A 19,865-nucleotide genomic window follows, 5' to 3' on the forward strand; every position below is an offset into this window, starting at 1 on the left:
CTTACGCGTTTGTTCCGTGGAAGTGTTAAGGGACAAAACTTCGCTAAAGACGCGTCACACGGTTCCCGTTTAAGGTGTGTTAACAACTATTTCTAAGTCGTTACAGGGTCGTTACTTCTTATCTATACTCATTTCTTACAAACTTTTATTTTAGGTCTGCTCTTGGTACTAACGCCCGTATTCACAAACATTACTATGAGGTCTCACAGTGCGCGTGGACGCTCAGGGTCAAACACGAACCAATCACAGAGCTCTACTCAACGTTGTGCGTTCGATGTGCTGCTTCACTTAAGCAAGCATCGTTTGTGAATACGGGTATAAGCTTCGTGATAAGAAATAAAACTATAAGCCCCGGTTTTAATAAAGATTTTTAACTTTCCATACAAAGTTCAACATAAATAGAAAAGAAGCAAAGTAAATTCAACACCATCTCCGGTATAGATAATTATTAAATCGAACAAATAGATTAATGTTTCGTCTGTACCTTAATAATGACGTAGGAATATTATTTATGTTATAGTTTGGAAACTCGTTTTCTATTAAAAAATCTAATTTAGATAATTAAATACTTAAATTCCATTAACAAATCATCGCGTCCATTACATCATTATTCCACGGAAATGTATTGCAATTTGAGTGTAAACTCACCTTGTCGTTCCCATAGGATTAATCAGTTTATGGGTGGCGAGTAAAACGCTTTAATGGAATTACATCTGACCCATTTCACGGGAACGAAGGTTTCATGCAATAGAAGTGGGTGAAGTAAACTTGCTTTGACTACACTAACTTTTGGTTTTGTCCATCAGATGAAAAGGATGTCCGTCTATTAAATCTGACAGCTTGATTGTTACACACATGGGTCAAACTGTGTCAAATGACAAACTGACACGGTTTAATGACAGGGTAACTTTCACGTAGGTCTAACTTGGCCTTCACTGGATGGGTTTCCACTGCGGTCAAGATGTAGGTAAATCCTGGTTAGGTTCATAGGATTTTCTGCAATGAGAATTAGAGGTGGGAAAATCCGGTTTGCGTTAATCAACGTCTGGAGTGTTTGATCCAATCTGGGAACAATATTACAGAAATTGCTAGTAGGTCCTCAACTCGTGTGTGTCTCACGTAAGAATTGAATTGGAGGTCAGTACCTACAGATCGAAAGCTAGCTATATTAGAGTAACCTACACTTTATCATTATACCAATGAATGGGTATTTGAAATACTGAACCATCTTTCGTTGTAGCTTTTATCTGAATGCTTTAGGTGGTCAGGTGTTTTAATTTCCCACACAAATGTAATAATTGAAATTCTATTACAGATTTTTTAGTGTCTAATAGATGTAAAGAGGTTTTTTGTTGCCTGTTATTTTCTTCTGTCAAGTCTAATTTTAATAAGTGCGTAGAGATAGAAAAAAGGTTGTTTTTACAAGCTTGCATTTTCGTTAAAATTTCATCGCAAAAATGTGTGTGTTCAATCCGAATTATCTTCAAATCTTCCTTGAGAACGATAATTGAGATGATATTACAAAAAATCCAGCAACAAAGCTCTTCCAAGGGATCCATTCTCGTATTTCCAGGGATTAAGGCTCGACGCAGACGTCGACAGTTCATTTCGTCTTGAAAAAATAAACATCAACAGAGTAGACCAGTCTTCTCTGTTTATGTTTATTTTTTTATGGTTCTACTGTACTTGTAACCTACGCAAAAGCTTTAGGCCATACTTTTGGATGTATTCCTTATTTTTGAGTCTTGCTTTTACTGGCACTGGTTTTTTGTTGAGCGAATGTGACAAATACGTAATTAGTACGGAAGAATCGGTTTGTAATAAACAGAATAACTGCTGTGAGTGGGGTATCAAAATAATGAAACCTTTTATTTTAATATTAAATAGCTTGCAAAAATGTATGTTATTTAACTAAAAAATGAAGATAAAATATTTGATAGTTATTCCAATTATAATGAAGAATTAATCTCAAACTTTAATTGACTGTCCCAGGTTACATACAAAGAAATCTCCGTCTCAAAAAAATATTCATAAGTAGTATGAAAAAATTGGTCCCGTTCTACATTTAACGTATGAAACAAAGTTTAGGTATAACTGCCATAAACACAGATAAATCAACACAACCTACACGTTCCTTCGTCTACACTAAGCCTTAGACAGCTTCGCCTATCACGTATTTGGATTCAATCCACTCGCAAAGAAAAGTTTTTATGTGGTGAGATATTTACGATCGACTCAAAATCGGGCGACATGAAAGTGCTTTTTGCGAGCGCACGCGGACTCGAGAGACTTTTATCGAACACCTCTTAAATATTGGTCTAGTCTCACCTCTGGTTCGGGACATTTTTTGTGAGTAGAGGTAAAATAACGGGGAATTTTATATTAGTTTTGTATAAAAATTATTTAAACATAATATAGGTTGGTGAGTGAATCAGGTAGGTTATTATGCTTACTTATTGATGCCACTAGGAAGTGGAAAGACAGGACCTTACACTCCAGTGGTGCTACGTGAAGCAAAGAAAATGAAATGAAAATCGTTTGGATGTTTTAAACATACGAAATGATTGATCAAGAATCTGTCGTAAGATTTCAATTTGGATACCACTAGCGACATCTATTGGCGTGATTTAGAATTAATTTGCAATAGATGGCGCTTTTTGCTCAGTTAATTGAAATATACTTTGATGAAACATTTCCTAGTGTTTTTATATTGATTATTCTATTTTTCAAATAGAATATTTTCAGTGTTCTGGAAATTGTTTTCATCATGGTTTTATTAGTACAGTATTTACTTTTTCAAACGGCGAAACGAAACGTATCGCGATGTCTATGACAGAGCGGCTGTCAGTGGAGCTGTCAAATGACTTAGGAATTTGTCGATCGTGCGCAACCGCAATTTGATTATTTTCGGGAATGTAATTCCTTTTATTTCAAATCGGGTGGTGCAAAATGCATCCACGATAATTTCTTGATGAATAAATAAAAATAACACACATGAGGTAAGTTCCCGTCGGAGAATTTATTTATTTTTCGTGATTGATATTTTTCGTATTCCAGTACGTGGTTATTTCATGTGATCGTTTCTTTCAGAGATTCCCTAAATCCTATTCGGATGAGGGTATTGGGTTGCTGAAGACTGCGAGTGAAGCTTAAATTAGCGAACAGTCTTCGTAAGTATTTCTTTCCCATTGCGGGTTTTTTCATAACCTAATGCCACGTTCCACATGTGATGCTGACACTGGTATTTTTCGTTTCAGATGCGGGATTTCATATTTTACATTTTGATATTTCATATATTTTAATTTCTCTTCATTTCGTATCAAATATTTGTCCTTTCTAAACTGCTGATCTCTTCGCATTTCCTCCTTGTCATCAAACCTCTGTCTCTGCAAGAGTTTGAACGCTTACCTGTCAAAGAGATGCAAGAGCTTCATCTGGCACTGCGCGCTTGAGGCCGTGGAGGACGCTGCTTGTAACCTAAAAGTGTGCGAGACCCGTTGGACCCCGGAAGAAGAGAGGAACGTTCAGGGTAACGGCTTATAACCGCATGGCTTCCAAGGTACCCACTTTTCCATCCTTCAAGTAGGAGTCTTTCCGACCTGACATCGCGCAGTTATCTTAACTAGTAGAGTCTTTTAATATTAAGGCTGAGTTTTAAGAAATTTGTAGTGGCAATAATATTCACCAAACCGAACCTAATTAACGACCCTGAATCCCTTGAGATTGGCACTATTGCAGTAGTTATTATAATATCGTAATTGTTAACTATATAGGAGCATACGAGATAAAAATAAATTGTGTCAATTGAGAGGGAGCTGTTTTATTTACATTTTCTAATTTCACACAAGGAACGGTAACTTATATAAATTTCTGCAAGCCGGACAACCTCTTTTTCACGTGCAGACAATTCACCATCGTCTCAGTCTGCACCGGTGGCGGTTCAATTCCAGTCACCAAGCCGCCAGGAAAAAATCTTTTTCTTGCAGTGTCTTATGATCAAGTTTAACTGCGGCCACTGATTTTCACGATTCTCTTAAATCTTTGATAAGCTTTTAATTGTCACTGCTAAGCTCGCATATAGAGGTTAATCGCCAGATATTCTCATGTCAAAATTAATGGCAGGTTTATAACTGTCATAACTAGAATAGTTTTAGTGCTCATTTTATGCTAACTTATTGTCGGTTTTGCCTTGAAAATAGATGATTTTGGTAGAGATAGAAAAGTTAGGCGACTTCAAAACGAATAAGCCTTCAGTATTATGTTTTATAATTATTTAACTTGAAAAAATCGAACTGCCTAAAGCGGGAATCGAACCCACGACCTTCCGCTTGACGGGCGAATGCTCTTCCATCTGAGCTACTTAGACACTGAACCGATCGAAATTTTCAAGTGTAATACGCAGTTGCGGCCGCGTTTACAATGCTCTTTTAAAACTTTATTCAACACTAGCTGTGCCCCACGGTGTTACCCGCGGTAAAACGTAGCCTATGTGTTATTTCAGGGTGTCAGCTAACTCCATACCAAATTTTATCAATATCGCTCCAGCCGTTTAGACGTGAAAAAGTAACAAACATACACACTCACAAACTTTCGCCTTATAATATTAGTGTGATAACTTGTCAAACTACGTACAAGTCTACTAGTAGATAATTATATTTTGTTGGAACCATTAGTCCTCAGCGTTAATTGCATTCCGTAGTGCAATTAAGCGATCTGTCAATTCTCCACCGAGTGCAATATGCCGACATCATGACAGTGAAGTGACAAAGGGGAAGTGCGATTCCATCATGAAACAGAAATTAATTAAATTGTCATAAATTAGCACCTCTATCAGTAGAAGATAGCTTTTAACCAATAGTACTTTATATTAAACTAGCTTCGCTCATCGCTCGCCCGCGGCTTCGCTCACGTGGATTTTTTTCTGTCATAGCAAAACTGCGCAAAACAGCGCGCGTCCCTGTTTCAAAAACCGGGATAAAAACTATCCTATGTCCTTTCCCGGGACTCAAACTATATCTATACCAAATTTCATCATAATCGGTTCAGTGGTTTAGGCGTGAAAGCAAGACAGACAGACAGAGTTACTTTCGCATTTATAATATTAGTATACTGATATAGATTGAATAGTATAGATAGTATTATTATTATTAGAGACCGCCCGCGACTTCGTACGCGTGGATCCCGTTTTACCCTCTTAGGGGTAGAGTTTCGTAAAATCCGTTCTTAGTGAGCACTACATTCTAAAAGGAACCCCCATGCAATTATTTGAGACTCCTAGCACTTGTAGTTTCTGAGATTTCGTGATGAGTGAGTCAGTCAATGAGTGACCTTTCGCTTTTATATATAGACTAGCTTTCCGCCCGCGGCTTCGCCCGCGTGGAATTTTGTCTGTCACAGAAAAACTTTAACGCGCGCGTCCCTGTTTCAAAAACCGGGATAAAAACTATCCTATGTTCTTTCCCGGGACTCAAACTATCTCTATGCCAAATTTCATCATAATCGGTTGCGAGGTTTAAGCGGGAAAGCGTAACAGACAGACAGACAGACAGACAGACAGACAGAGTTACTTTCGCATTTATAATATTAAGTTGGGATTTTCTGTCGTAGTGTTATAAGGTACTTATCTTATTTTCCTTTTGTGTGGGATATAGTAACATCTTCAGGGGCACAACCCTTGACATTATCACGTAACACTTTGAATTCGAAGATCGAGTTTGCTCCGTAGAGCAATTTTAAATTAAAACCATCAAGAATATTACTGTTAAAATAGGTGTCAAGATTACGAATACTTACATGACGTCTGAAAGAACTCTAAGCTCATGTAATAGATCTAAGTTAAAAAGACTAAAATGTTTGTCTCATCTCATCGGTGTACGGTAAAACCAAAACTGGTTTTTGTGACATCACAAGTTACATAGCATTTCCAAACATGTGAAACATATTTGGAAATGCTATGTAACTTGTAAAAAAAATCTGATAAATATAACCCCAGAACCTTGCGTCCAGAGTTTCAGATTCTCCTACTAAATACTAGCCAACGTACTTAGGTATTTATAATTTGAAACCTGCGTATGGTATTTCTGATTTCCTTTCGATGTCTCTAAGAATTATGTGCCTACTTTCACCCCTTCTGAAAGCAAATTACACCACGATCTACAAAAAGGGGGAACCATTCATACCCCCCTTTCATTTACACGTCTTACCGAACTGGAAAATCTAATATAATATTTCTTTTGAGCGGGAAACCCTGAACTTTTCCAATATAAGAGAGCGATATTAAAAAAGTTTAATTCGAATCGGATCTACAAAGAATTTAATCTGGACCAAATGCACCCTTTTGGGACCCATCAAGTAGACAGATTAAGTTAATGAACATTTGAAGGTCATAACTTAAGCACTAGAAAGTATTGAAGTTGTCACTTGTCAAGTGACAAGAAAAATGGGGTAGTGTCTCATTGAAGGAAATTATGTTGAAGAAAAATGGGGTAGTTTCTTATTTAAAAAGCAATTAATGTTGTCAGAAATAAATGTGCTTCAAAGTCGAGTTCTAAGCGTTTAGCTGTAAAAACGTAAAGAATATTCTAAGAAGTTTTTGTACAAAAGGTTTGAATAAAGCATGTCACGTTCTACTAGAGTTAAAGTGATATACATAGACTTACAATTTAAAGTTTTTTAAATTATATCGTTGAACATTTTACACAGAGACTATATTACCAAACTGGACTAATTTGAACTAAAATAGAACGACACGGGTCTTATCGCGACGTTTATTGATGAGTTACATTATGTACTGCTATGCTGCAGCCGTGGTCACAAGCAGACTGGCGGCTCGCGGCGTCATCTCAATTTTTTGGACGTGGGTGGTTTGTAGTAATTGAATAATGCGACCAATAACAGTGTAACCTGTAAATAACTTGCAATAATTTTCTTGTAGACTTACATCAATATAACAGATAAATGTATAATGCACAAGCGCTAGTATTGTTCGAGGACCAAACTCGCCCTATTGTACTAGCTAAGCTCTTCACCATTGCGACTAATCTTCCGAAACTTATGTAACAGTAAGAGCTACCTGACCCCAAACGACAAAGCCGGGGCAAATAAAAGTTTGCAAAGTCGACCTTAATAAACGTTTTCCAGAAACAAACGTCTGGTCAAGCTTAGCAATTCCAGAGCTACTTTGGAATTGCCTTCTTTGGAATTTCCATCATTAAACACTACTCTTTTTATTCAAGAGGGTAAATGTCTGGTATTTAACATAACAAGCGCGTGATTGTACTTTTAAACGAGTTCAAAATTAAAGTCATTTATTTGAAAAACCTACTTAGTTTTTCGCTGAAAATATCTGTAGATAATCTAATTCTTTTAGTTCTATAAAATCACCAAAGCATCTTAATTTATTACCTTCTAAACATTCATAATTTATTGTTATACATAACTAATGCTTTACTATTTGACTTACTAAGAAGACAATGTTTAGACAATGAAATTGCTGAAAGGTATTATGAAAATGAATTATTAACTCTGTTCGTTTTGATTTCTGAATACGTACTTTATATTAACTCTGTTCGTTTTGATTTCTGAATACGTATGAATGAACAAATATTTTCAAGAACACTCGCTATTCAAGAATAGAATGAAATAATTGAACTCTATTGGCCAATTAAACACGATCCTAGAGTTTGCAAACACACTAACTCAATGACTAGAACAAGTAAACTTGAACAAAGAGTAGCAATAAGAGATTTAAATGTAAATGATACTTAACAACCTAATAAGACTATTATAATGGTATTGGTACAATAATAGCTTTGATGCGAAAAAATTAGGTCGTTGTAATCACTAAAAAAATAATTTAATGAAGTATCACATTAGTCCCTAATTAAAATAATTATCTACATAACGGTGACTACCTGTTACTATAGGATGTGAAATCAAAATCGCGAGTATAAAACGATCGTTCATCTTCGAATCAGCACACTTCATCAGTAGTCGTCAACAAATCAACAACTAATCAAACCAACAATGAAGACCTTCGCAGTGTTGTGCCTTTGCGTCGCAGTAGTGATGGGACTGCCGTCCGGCGACCGGTCGCTGCCGGCGGTGGAGCACATCGACGAGCGCGACGAGCTCGGACAGTACACGCTGCGCTACGTCACCGCTGAGGGCACGGTGGTGTCCGAGCGCGGACGCTTCGTTCCCGCGGCGGACGGCGGCCGCGTGCTCGCATACGAAGGCGAGTTCACGTTCGTCGGCGACGACGGCAAGACCTACGTCACCAAGTACACCGCCGGCGCCGAGGGTGGGTACAAGCCGGAGGGCGACCACCTTCCTATCGCGCCCGAAGTCCCTGATGTATCCACTTTACCCACTGAAGCACCTAAGACTGAAGAAACCACGATGCCTGAACTCGTTGTTTGATAGTTTGCATGTTAGGAATTAATAAATTATCATTTTACAATTACTTTTGTTTTCAAATTATTTCGTTATCAGTTCATATTGACTTCACTTCACAGCCCCCTCTAATTAACCAGAGTTCTCTATAATTAGTATTTCACTTATTAAATACACATGGCAGGACTGGCAGTACACCTAACCATCTAAATGGTTATCTAAATGACAATACAACGAGCATTAACTTCAGACACCGGCACTCAACACAATTGCTAGAGATCTAAATTGTAAAGCCTGTCAGATGGCAGGCTTTACACAATAGGATAATCTTACCTTACTACCTAGTGATGTTCCCGTAAAGTACGAGTAATGTCAAAGTGGTCTATCTTAAAATAATATTTTATTTATTTTGGTAGCTTTTTACATGCAACTCTCATCACATTTGGTTTATCTGGTCATAATTCACTTGCTTACATCATTTTTCTTATAATATTAACAAATACAGATTACGGACATTTGATAGTGCAAAGTACCTACATTTTGTATAATTATTTTGTTGATAATAATTAACTAGACCAAATACAAAAAAATACTATTAGAAGTTAATTAGGTGTAAAAAAACTGGTTTCAAATACTCAAGCTTTACAAATCGTGACTTCAACTTGTGTAAAATCAGTCAAAATAAATTTAAACGAATGCCTTCAGTTCTCAGTAAGTTATTGTAAAGTATCAAGTACCTCATTTACGTTATTTCATGAAAGCTGAAAGTTTTTTTTTATCCACAACGAGGAAGCTCTTGGCCTGTATCTCACCTGATGGTCAGTGATGATCAGGCCGAAGGTGGAAGCGAGCTTCGCCCAGAATCCTCAACCACGGAGGAACTGGCTATCTAACCTCTAGCTGCCGGAACACAACAATGCTGTTAACATTGTTGTTATGGCAGTAGCTAGCCAGGCGGACTTAGAACAAGTCCTACCACCAACCAAACCGAACAGAAAATTCTGTCCCCACTGGGAATCGAACCTTTAGTGGTCTTACCACTAGACCACAGAGGTGGTTGAGTTTGTCAGCGTATGTTCCCCAATAAGTTAGAAAACAGGGCAGATATGTACCATCCTAGATTGCATCCCACTTAACATCAGGTGCGATTGTGGTCAAACACCTGCCTTGTTATGCATATAAATAAAATAAAAAATTGGTGAATCATAGGGTAGCTTCCAAAGCCACGATGACCCGAACTTCATGATTCACCAACATTCTAACCTTTATTGGGAGCATAAGCTGACAAACTTTCAGCTTTTATAAAATGACGTATGTCTGGCTGGCGTTCCCTACTTCTTAGTTTATCAGCTTTGATTGGCAGTGTATTTAGGCGATTTTAACTGATGCAACATGGCATCTATTTGCTTTTTCAATATGCCACTGCATTTAGAATTCTATGAATTTGCGGAGTCCGTAAAAAAAACTGCTTCGTCCGTAAAAAAAACAAATTTTCACTGAAACTGTGTCAAACTGAGATCACATAGATGTTTAATTATTTATTTACACTAGTATAAAGTGATATAAGTAAAGTATACGAACAAAGGAATATTTGTGTGGTAATTGAAAAGTTTTATAACAAGATTAAGAATGAAGGCAATTTTAAGAAATACTTATGCATTTATTTATTTAAACAATTTTATAATATGTAAACGAATTTTCAGATGTCTTTTTAGAAAGGATAGATATAATTTTCACATTTAAAAAACTCAAAACGGAATACGAACACACACAACTAGCGTTCTAACAACCTGACAACGAATATGTGACATTGTTGTTTTATCTTTGTAACATTATATCTGTTATGTAGGTATATGAAATTTTGAAATTTGTAATGTAATTGCAGGAAAATAATAAGGCGAGAATAGCCTAACTCTATTTTAGCTAAGTAATACAACTTATTTTTGTACTAAACTTATCCTATACTGTGGGTTTACATTCCTGGTGACAAAATTGGTGAATTCAAACTGTGGCTGAAAACAGGTTCTATAGCACAGGATTTTTTACCCACAAAGTAGAAGCTCTTCGCCTGCGTCTTCACCTAATGGAAATCCCATCAAAAAGGTGGAGGTGAGCTTTACTTGGAATTCTGAACCACAGAAGATCTGGTGATCTTACTCCCAATTTCCGTAACACAACAATATTTTTTTTCGTACATTCAGATTTATAGCATTGTATCATACTCTTATAGGTTTGTTATTTCGCTATTTCCTTTGTATTAGAATACAAGAAAGGAATAATATAAAAACGGAAGTGTAATAAATTATCAGTTTAATGATTCCTAAAATGCAGATTTTCAAACAACGGGTTCATCTTTCTTGGGCTCTTCAGCCTTAGGCGCTTCAGGTAGAGGTACATCAGGGACTTCAGGTGCGACGGGGAGGTGGTCGCCCTCTGGCTTGTACCCGCCTTCGGCGCCGGCCGTGTACTTGGTGACGTAGGTCTTGCCGTCATCGCCGATGAACGTGAACTCGCCCTCGTAAGTAATCACGCGGCCGCCGTCCGCCGCGGGGACGAAGCGTCCGCGCTCGGACACCACCGTGCCCTCAGCGGTGACGTAGCGCAGCGAGTACTGTCCGAGCTCGTCGCGCTCGTCGATGTGCTCCACCGCCGGCAGCGACCGGTCGCCGGACGGCAGTCCCATCACTACTGCGGCGCAAAGGCACAAAACTGCGACGGTCTTCATTGTTGTATGTTTCTTAAAGCTGGTGCTTCTCACTTGAAGTGTTGAGGTGAACTGTGACAATGCAGGTGATGAATACGTTTTTATATATTTTCGAATTTCGTGCAAACCGGCTTGGGTCAAGTACAGTTCCGTCTTAGAAGCTAATTTACCTTAATTATGTATTTTTAGTAATGTTTAACTAAGTGTTTTTGATTGATGACCACCTACTTAAAAATAGCAATTTACAACATAATTAAATATCAATAAATAAATGTTTACCTACTTAATTAAGTGAATCATATCAGTTTTAGGTAAACTACAAATAAAAGTTAATTGATGATGTTAATTATAAATTAATGATCAAACTGTTAAATCATATTATGCAAATATTTTATTGCATTGTCTCTACCTAAATAATGTTAAATAATAATAATTTAAGGTTTAAAATTTTATGAAATATGGATCAAAGCAGCATTGTATCTTTAGTCAAACGTTTGTTTCTTTGGATACTAATTTTACTTAGCCTGAAGCGAATGCTACCCTCCATTTAATTCAGATTATTTGACTTTCGAGGTACTGAAACTCATCTCAGAAGGTGGACGTATTCCACTTAGAGCACCCGACCAAATAGCACCTGGACAAAAATGTAAAAATAAATCCATGAATAACGATATCGATAGGTGCACTGTGTGGACTAGGCCAGGTGCTATTCATGCGGGTGCTATTTGGGCGGGTGCTCTAATTGAAATACGTGAGAAGATGTCATAATAAATTACTTGAATAAATCAGTTTGAAAGAATTATTTAATATCAATGTTAGCGACGTCGACCATAGAAATACGCTAATTCATTAATTCGAATTGATTAGCAACGTTAACAGTCATAAAATGTTGTAAAATAATCAATTAGAGTCGATTAGAGATAAATTACATTCCATCTCTTTCTCACATTATCTGTCATCTCGCTTGCACATCAATTACTCTTCCACACACTTCTGGAATATTCGAGAGAAAAAGAAATGGGACGGCAACATCGGACCTCTCGCTTCGAACATTCCAGAACTATGGTCCAGAACATGACAGACAGAGACAGGAATATCGGGGGAGAAAGGGATGGATATAGCCCGGGACCCTATAAATACGGAGCGAGGCGCTCCGGGAGTTTAGTTTGAGTTTAATTGTATTGTTTTGTTCAGTTCAGAGAACAAGTGCTCCAACTGAGANAACGCCGTGGCCACCATCAGGGCATTCGGCAAGACGGAATATTTGTGTGCACCGGGGGCCGTGGAGTGTCTAATAGAGAAGATGCCGCCGACCATGAAATCTCGGTGGCTGATGTATCAACGTGAGCGCCGGGCAGAGGGAAAACCAGCGCTCGAACTTATGTATGACTTCATGGAAGTTGAAGCAGATATGAACAGCGACTACGCTCCCCCAGAAGTGTCCTGGGACCAGAAGAGGAACACGTTCAAGAGGCCGATCCACCACGTCCCACAAGCGGAAGAATACTACGAAGATCAGAAGACCGACGTAAAGAAGTGCCCAGAATGCCGAGAAGATCACTGGCTGTACGAGTGCAAGAGGTACAGGGAATCCAGTGTAGACGAAAAATGGGAAATGGCGAAGAAGGCAAGAATGTGCTTCAAATGCCTGCGCTTCAAGCATGCTAGAAACACATGCCGGGCACAGCCGTGCAAGAAGTGCACGAGGTGGCATCACATCAGTCTTCACTCGGAGAAGTCTGCAGCAACGAAGACTCAAGAGAAGCCTGCCGAAGGAGTTGTATCGTCGGTGCACGTCACGAGCTGCGGAAGGACCTACTTGAAGATGACGCCGGTAAACCTCTACGGGCCCAAAGGGACAGCAAAAGTGCTCGCGCCCCTGGACGAAGGGTCCACCGTCACGCTGCTGGACTCATCAGTGGCGAAGAAGATTGGGGCGCAAGGGAAGCCGGAAGCCATCACCATCGAGATGGTCGGGGGGAACGGAATGGTGAAAAGCAACTCTCAGAAGATCAACATGAAGATCAAGGGGGTCCATTGTAGAAATAAATTCAACATAGAAGCGAGAACTATCGACAACTTGAAGCTGACGAAGCAAGGTGTCGAAGAAGGAATGCTTCAAAACTGGAAACACCTGAAGAAAATTAAGAAGAAGTTGGTCTACGATAAAGAAGTACCTAAACTTCTGATTGGGCAAGACAATTGGGGGCTGATAGTCACACGGAGACTACGCAGAGGGAAGGCCTCCGAACCAGTTGCCTCTTTGACCAGCCTTGGATGGGTTCTGCATGGATGCAACACTGGAAGAAGTGATCCAGTGAAGTTAGTGCACCACAGCAGAATAGTGGAAGATGGAACGGAAGCCTTGGTTCACCAACACTTCGAGAAAGAGGACATCGGAGTGGAACCACGTCGGCACATTCCATCTCTTTCTCACATTATCTGTCATCTCGCTTGCACATCAATTACTCTTCCACACACTTCTGGAATATTCGAGAGAAAAAGAAATGGGACGGCAACATCGGACCTCTCGCTTCGAACATTCCAGAACTATGGTCCAGAACATGACAGACAGAGACAGGAATATCGGGGGAGAAAGGGATGGATATAGCCCGGGACCCTATAAATACGGAGCGAGGCGCTCCGGGAGTTTAGTTTGAGTTTAATTGTATTGTTTTGTTCAGTTCAGAGAACAAGTGCTCCAACTGAGAAAAGGAAGCGAATAATAAACGCGAGAAGTCTCAGCAAGTGAAATAGTGGTTTTATTCCTGCAAGTAGCACCTACTACGCCTGACATAGTAAGGGCAAGCTCTCAACGGCAGTCATCATCGTCCGGTCAGCGCTCTCGAACACACACAAACGCATACAGTCCACTGCAGTCCACCACATTTTCCTGGTCCTTCGAGCCGGATCACCACAATCAATCTGCCGATAAGTACTGAGAAATGGCTTATTCATAAATGTTTTTATAGTGTACAAGAATATTTTCAATATAAATAAGAACTCTTGTAACCTTTGTTCATACAATAAAGACTTTATTACTTATTAGTATCTGAATAGAACACTTTCTGAGAAATACTCGTGTATGAATAAAACATTAGCTTTAGCTTTGTTTCTACAAATTGGGCTGGATTTTGAATGCATTCACTTTGAGCCTTAGAATAAGGGGTTAAAAGTAGCTCGCTTAATTTCAAAGACTTATTAACTTAGTAGATTTCACCCTATTACAATCAGTACAACAGATAAAAGAGTTTTGTTGCTAAATAACCCTTAATACAGTGTCATAAGGTACATTGTTTACCATGTCGTATTGTCAGCACATACAATCTTGTTTCAACAAAGTCTTGAATTACTTCAAAACAAGTTTAAACAAAGATACCCACATTTGAAATACGCTCGCAATCAGAACTTTGAATTTATCGTAGTTGTGTAGAGTACTTAAAATTTTCAGAGAAATCTTGCGAACTGAGTACTTACTACTTCAGATGATTTATTGTGACGGCCGACGGTAGCGCACTTACCTGTACGAATTCTTGTAAAGGTCAATAGAATCGACTATTTGTGTCAGAAATAAGTTTTTATTATGAAACATATTATTTTCCTACGAATCCTACTTAATATTATAAATGCGAAAGTTTGGATGTCAGGATATCTGGATGTCTGGATGTTTGTTAATCTTTCACGCAAAAACTACTGAACGGATTTTGATGAAACTTTGCAGTCATATTGTTTATAACCCAGAATAACATATAGGCTATAATTTATGACGATCTGTGACAAACTAAATTTTACGGGCAAAAGCTAGTTAATCCATGATGAGGAAGTTCTTGGCCTGTATCTAACCTGATGGAAAGTGATGATAGCACAGGCTTTTTTGAAACCTATTTCAGGAACCAGCCCCTCACACTTTAGGTTAGAACACAGAAATCCTTGGTCTAATTTATATTGTCTTTGTGTACCTGAATTGTGAGGGGTTGTAAATATTTTTTGAATTTTGATGATCAGGCCGAGGGTGGAAGCAACCTGCACCCAGAATTCTGAACCACAGAGTAACTGGCCATCTTACCTCCAACTACCGGAACACAATAATGCTGTTAACATTGTTGTTATGGCGAAAATCTTAGGTAAGATGGAAGTAGCTAAGAGGACTTAAAACTAGCCATACCACTAACCAAACCAAAGAAAACTTACATTTTTTTTAACTACAAAAAAAAGTATTTTGATTTCGCTGTGTATTTTTTGCGGATCCAAAGCAGCATCATTTATGGAAATACCACCTCAATTATAATATAGCACCAGGGAGTAGGCGATGATTCGACAACTCCGACAGACGTTGATGTATCACTCGCGAAACAAAAGGAAATTACGTTGTTTCCGTACAACTAACTTTGTGGCTACTCTATAAATTATCTATTACTAGCTTTCCGCCCGCGGCTTCGCCCGCGTGGAATTTTGTCTGTCACAGAAAAACTTTATCGCGCGCGTCCCTGTTTCAAAAACCGGGATAAAAACTATCCTATGTTCTTTCCCGGGACTCAAACTATCTCTATGCCAAATTTCATCAAAATCGGTTGCGAGGTTTAAGCGGGAAAGCGTAACAGACAGACAGACAGACAGACAGACAGACAGACAGAGTTACTTTCGCATTTATAATATTAGTTGGGATTGGGATGTACGAGCATCAGTAGGTTTTCTGCGAATTGGGAATATGTTAGGATTTTTTATTTTTCACCTTGGCATTAACAAATCAGTGCTATTCTTCTTCTTCTAAATATATAATTCAAAGGTGACTGACTGACTGACATAGTGATCTATCAACGCACAGCCCAAACCACTGGTCGGATCGGGCTGAAATTTGGCATGCAGGTAGATGTTATGGCGTAGGCATCCGCCAAGAAAGTTTTTACGAAACTCCACCCCTAAGGGGGTAAAACGGGATCCACGCGTACGAAGTCGCGGGCGGCCGCTATTTAACAATAATTTCAAAAGATACCTAAGATATAGACATTAGTAGACATCGGATTATATGCACTATCAAAATGCCAAAATATGCATGCAAATATGCACTAAAAAAGGGCGAAATATGCACAAAATATGCACAATCAAAAAAACATTATTAGAATTAACTTTATTTTCACAATACATAATTAATTAATTATAATATAGGTACTTATTGGTTGTAATTCTTGTACAATACAATACAATATAAATATATTAATTCTTGTGACAATATAAATATAGTAAAAATATTAATAGTGACAATTTAAAAATTATGTCATAAACTGCATTTAAACATGAATTTGATTTATTGTTGGTTAAAAAAAATGAATTTTAGCGAATGTTTTTCGATAATAAAACGCAAATCCAGGAAACGTTTTTATACGACCGGTCACTTTTCGGTCTTCATGGAATGGTCATTCATTTTCGCTCCGCAACCCCACCCCCCCCCCCCCCGTATGAAGGTTACTTTTTATTCAAAAAGGTTACATTTTTTTATATTTCTGGTCATTTCTGACAAGACCCGACTGGCAACACTGGTACGGATCGCTCGCAGTGCGTGCGAGGGCGATGTGTTGATGTTTGGCGTGGGGACGGCGCCGGCGAAGAACACGTCTAACACGTATAAATACTAAAATAAGCACTGTCAATGAAAAAGTACCAAAATATGCAATAACGCTATAAAAATAGCATTATATGCGTTTGCATATGCAATAATGCAAATGCATATAATCCGATGTCTAGACATTAGAGATCTCATGACGTCATTGGTTATGTTCCGGTCCAGCAATCTTAAAGCCGCTCCGCCATCGCGTCGCGTCGCCATCGCTCGGCCGTCGCCAGTTTCGTTCTCGCAGACTAAGTGCAACGTACGATGGCTTGCCCGTACAACCTATTACAGCTACTTAAAAAACTCATTGTTTTTACGGACGTTGGCATAATCAAGGTATGATTATGCTATCGTCCGTAAAAACCTTGTGTTTAAAAGAACCCAGACTTCCAAGTTATGCTCATACTAGCTTTTGCTCGCGGCTTCACCCGCGTGAAATTTCGTTTGTCACAGATCGTCATGCATGAATTATTATAATACATATATATTATTCTGGGTTATAAACAATAATACTGTAAAGTTTCATCAAAATCCGTTCAGTAGTTTTTGCGTGAAAGAGTAACAAACATCCAGACATCCAAACTTTCGTATTTATAGTAGGTATTAGTAGGATCGTCAAAATTACTCGGTCCTTGACGGGAGGTCAAAGTTTTCGTGGCGCTACAATTTTCTTTCATTATACAGAACCACCAGTTTGTTGTTATAGGATTGAACTCCAGTGCAAGGTACCTGTTTTATATTAAAATCTCAAATTTTATCCAAAGCTTCATCATACATTTCGATCTGTTGCAAAAATACTTAAACGTGCGTGTATTTTCACATCTTAAAAACTCTATTTTTTTTTCAGCCTAAGATATTGCATAGTAACTTCCAGGTTTTCCAAACGTGGTGCCCCAAGCAAACTTGGCGGCGCACTGTAGCAGACGAGGCGAAGAAAAGCTGCAAGACCTGGAGCAAGATCAAACGCGATGCTCAAGACCGAACGCGATGGAGGACTGTTGTGAACGCCCTCTGCCCCATCTAGGGGACATAGGACCTTAAGTGTAGTACCCAAAGCGCCGACCACTATGCGGCAGAGGGAACACCCCAGGTTTTTAGTGGGTACGAGCCCCACATAACCTGCCGTCCCTCGGCGGTAGGTATGGATAGGCCATTTTCCTGGAAAAAAAGTAAGTAACAGTAACTTCTGTGAACATTGAATGCTGAATATTTTTTTATCAATAGCTCCCACTGGACGCAGATCTTTTCCCATCAGGCAGTGTATGAAAAAACTTTTTTAACGCGACAACAACAACACTCGCAAAACGCCCGTTTTTAAAATTGACATCTGTCGGCAGCCGATTTAATAACTTCTGTTATGTTTCTACTTTATTTTTCTCTTCTTTTCGTTTTGTAAACACGTTTCACGCTTAGACCTAGCCAATAAAATTGGTATAAAACTCTATTTATAAATTAAATTAATTTGCCTTGGATCTTCCAAAATTAATAAAGCTTTGAGATGAAAATTAACAACCGAAAGTACTGTTGACTGTACTTCTTATCTACTTATTAATTCAAATATATTCTTTGAAGATATACATTTAAATTTGTTGAAGAGCATGACGTTATGTAGTTTTTTGTAATAAAAAAAAAACAATTATATCATCCTTAATTAAACTCATAGGCTGAGTTGCACCACCGAATTTTAACCGTAACTTTAACGATAACCGGTGTTTTTTTGTATGTATGACAGATTTTTGACGTTTTGTGAAGTTAAAGTAAGATGGTGCAACCCAGCCTTAACATTAAATAAATTGTCTACCTTATCTTCAGTTAAAATACATTATGAAACGATAACAACGAAAATAATAACAATGATAATATTTTTCTATCACTTGTAGTAATCCCCTAAATTGCGGAAAATACGAATGACCCACAAAGTTCGCTATAAGTAACATGAACGCAATCAACTAGGGGTTTTCTTTTCGTTACTTACGACACCCTACATCGATTAAATCGTGAGCACCATACCACAGCCTGTGCAAGATCAGCCTTTTTATTTCGATAAAAGTCACGATGTTTAATGTTGTGCCTTTTGCTTTTGTTAAATCTATGTTTGTGGAAGAATTCTGCTAGGACATTGTTTTTCAACCTTTTTCATGACACGACCCCCCTAGTATGAAAAAATATTTTGCGACTTTACTTGTTTTTTTACTGACTCTGAGGTAGTTTTCACGACCTCTCGCGACCGTATAGAGGCTTGGCGACCCCCCAGGGGGTTGAAAATCACTGTGCTAGGAGATCAGTTAAAACTTAGGAGTATCTATTATGATTTTTTTATCTAGGTTGGTTGGAAGTGGTTACTGTCGTAATATTTTTCGGAATGTAAATAAGCTCTTTCAGAAATGACGACGAAGCTTAGAGAAAAACCTAAATCTAAAGTACATTTCCTAGTTTCTATGGGTCCATCCATATTCATGCTTTTTAGCTTGTAAATATCCTTTCTCCAAAACCCATAAGACTGTATTTCTAACTTTAACATAGTACATGATATCCATGAAAAGAGTGGGTTTTAATATAGTTAAAAAACTAATTACACTTTGAAAATTATAAATAACTTGAAAAAATCGAACTGCCTAAGGCGGGAATTGAACCCACGACCTTCCGCTTGCCGGGCGACTGCTCTTCCAACTGAGCTACTTAGACACTGGATGAACCCGTCGAAATTTTCAAGTGTAATACGCTGTTATGGCCAGCGTTTTTTAAATTAACCCGCCATTGGTGACGTATATGTCTGAGAGACCGGGCGACTCGAAAAATTCGAATAACTTTTTCGCCCGCCGTCTATTCGGGTTGCGATTTCGACTAGCTGCCTCGTTTTAAGTCCTAAACAGTCAGTGCCACTCGTGGCTTCGCAGCGAATGCACGTTCCGGAGTTTTATTGCCAACCCGGTCCGTGAGACCGGCGTCACCAAACAAGTAAGTAAAATATTTACATGGAATTTAGCACAGAATTTAAAAAATCTTAGAATAACTTCAAAACTTAGTACTATTGTTACTGTTATCTTAATTATTTTATTGAATGGTATTTGATTAATGTGATTTTTGTATAATTTTATGGATAGTATTTTTTAAAAACATAATAAATATAGGTACAGATTCCTTTATCTAGATTCGGTT

At 38.3% G+C, this 19,865-nt stretch overlaps 2 protein-coding genes and 1 non-coding gene across 3 annotated transcripts; 1 reads left to right on the forward strand and 2 right to left on the reverse strand.

Moving 5' to 3' along the window:
* Positions 1-4,293: 4,293 nt before the first annotated feature.
* Positions 4,294-4,366, reverse strand: TRNAD-GUC (transfer RNA aspartic acid (anticodon GUC)). Its single transcript has one exon. It is a non-coding gene; the product is annotated as a tRNA-Asp (tRNA).
* A 3,659-nt stretch (positions 4,367-8,025) lies between these two features.
* On the forward strand, positions 8,026-8,421 carry LOC114360771 (flexible cuticle protein 12-like). The gene has a single exon (XM_028315560.1). It carries the CDS (start codon positions 8,026-8,028, stop codon positions 8,419-8,421), a length of 396 nt encoding a protein of 131 aa, XP_028171361.1.
* A 2,266-nt stretch (positions 8,422-10,687) lies between these two features.
* Positions 10,688-11,189, reverse strand: LOC114360775 (flexible cuticle protein 12-like). Its single transcript, XM_028315565.1, has one exon. The coding sequence runs from the start codon at positions 11,117-11,119 to the stop codon at positions 10,730-10,732; it is 390 nt and encodes a 129-aa protein (XP_028171366.1). The 5' UTR covers positions 11,120-11,189; the 3' UTR covers positions 10,688-10,729.
* Positions 11,190-19,865: the final 8,676 nt, after the last annotated feature.

Source organism: Ostrinia furnacalis, unplaced genomic scaffold (genome assembly GCF_004193835.3).
Source record: "Ostrinia furnacalis isolate ACB-3 unplaced genomic scaffold, ASM419383v2 OfSCF5170, whole genome shotgun sequence".
Classification (NCBI taxonomy): domain Eukaryota; kingdom Metazoa; phylum Arthropoda; class Insecta; order Lepidoptera; family Crambidae; genus Ostrinia; species Ostrinia furnacalis.

Excerpts from the sequence above, each read along its gene's own strand:
- LOC114360775 (XM_028315565.1), bottom strand. The coding sequence starts at position 11,119 with ATGAAGACCGTCGCAGTTTTGTGCCTTTGCGCCGCAGTAGTGATGGGA.
- LOC114360771 (XM_028315560.1), top strand. The coding sequence starts at position 8,026 with ATGAAGACCTTCGCAGTGTTGTGCCTTTGCGTCGCAGTAGTGATGGGA.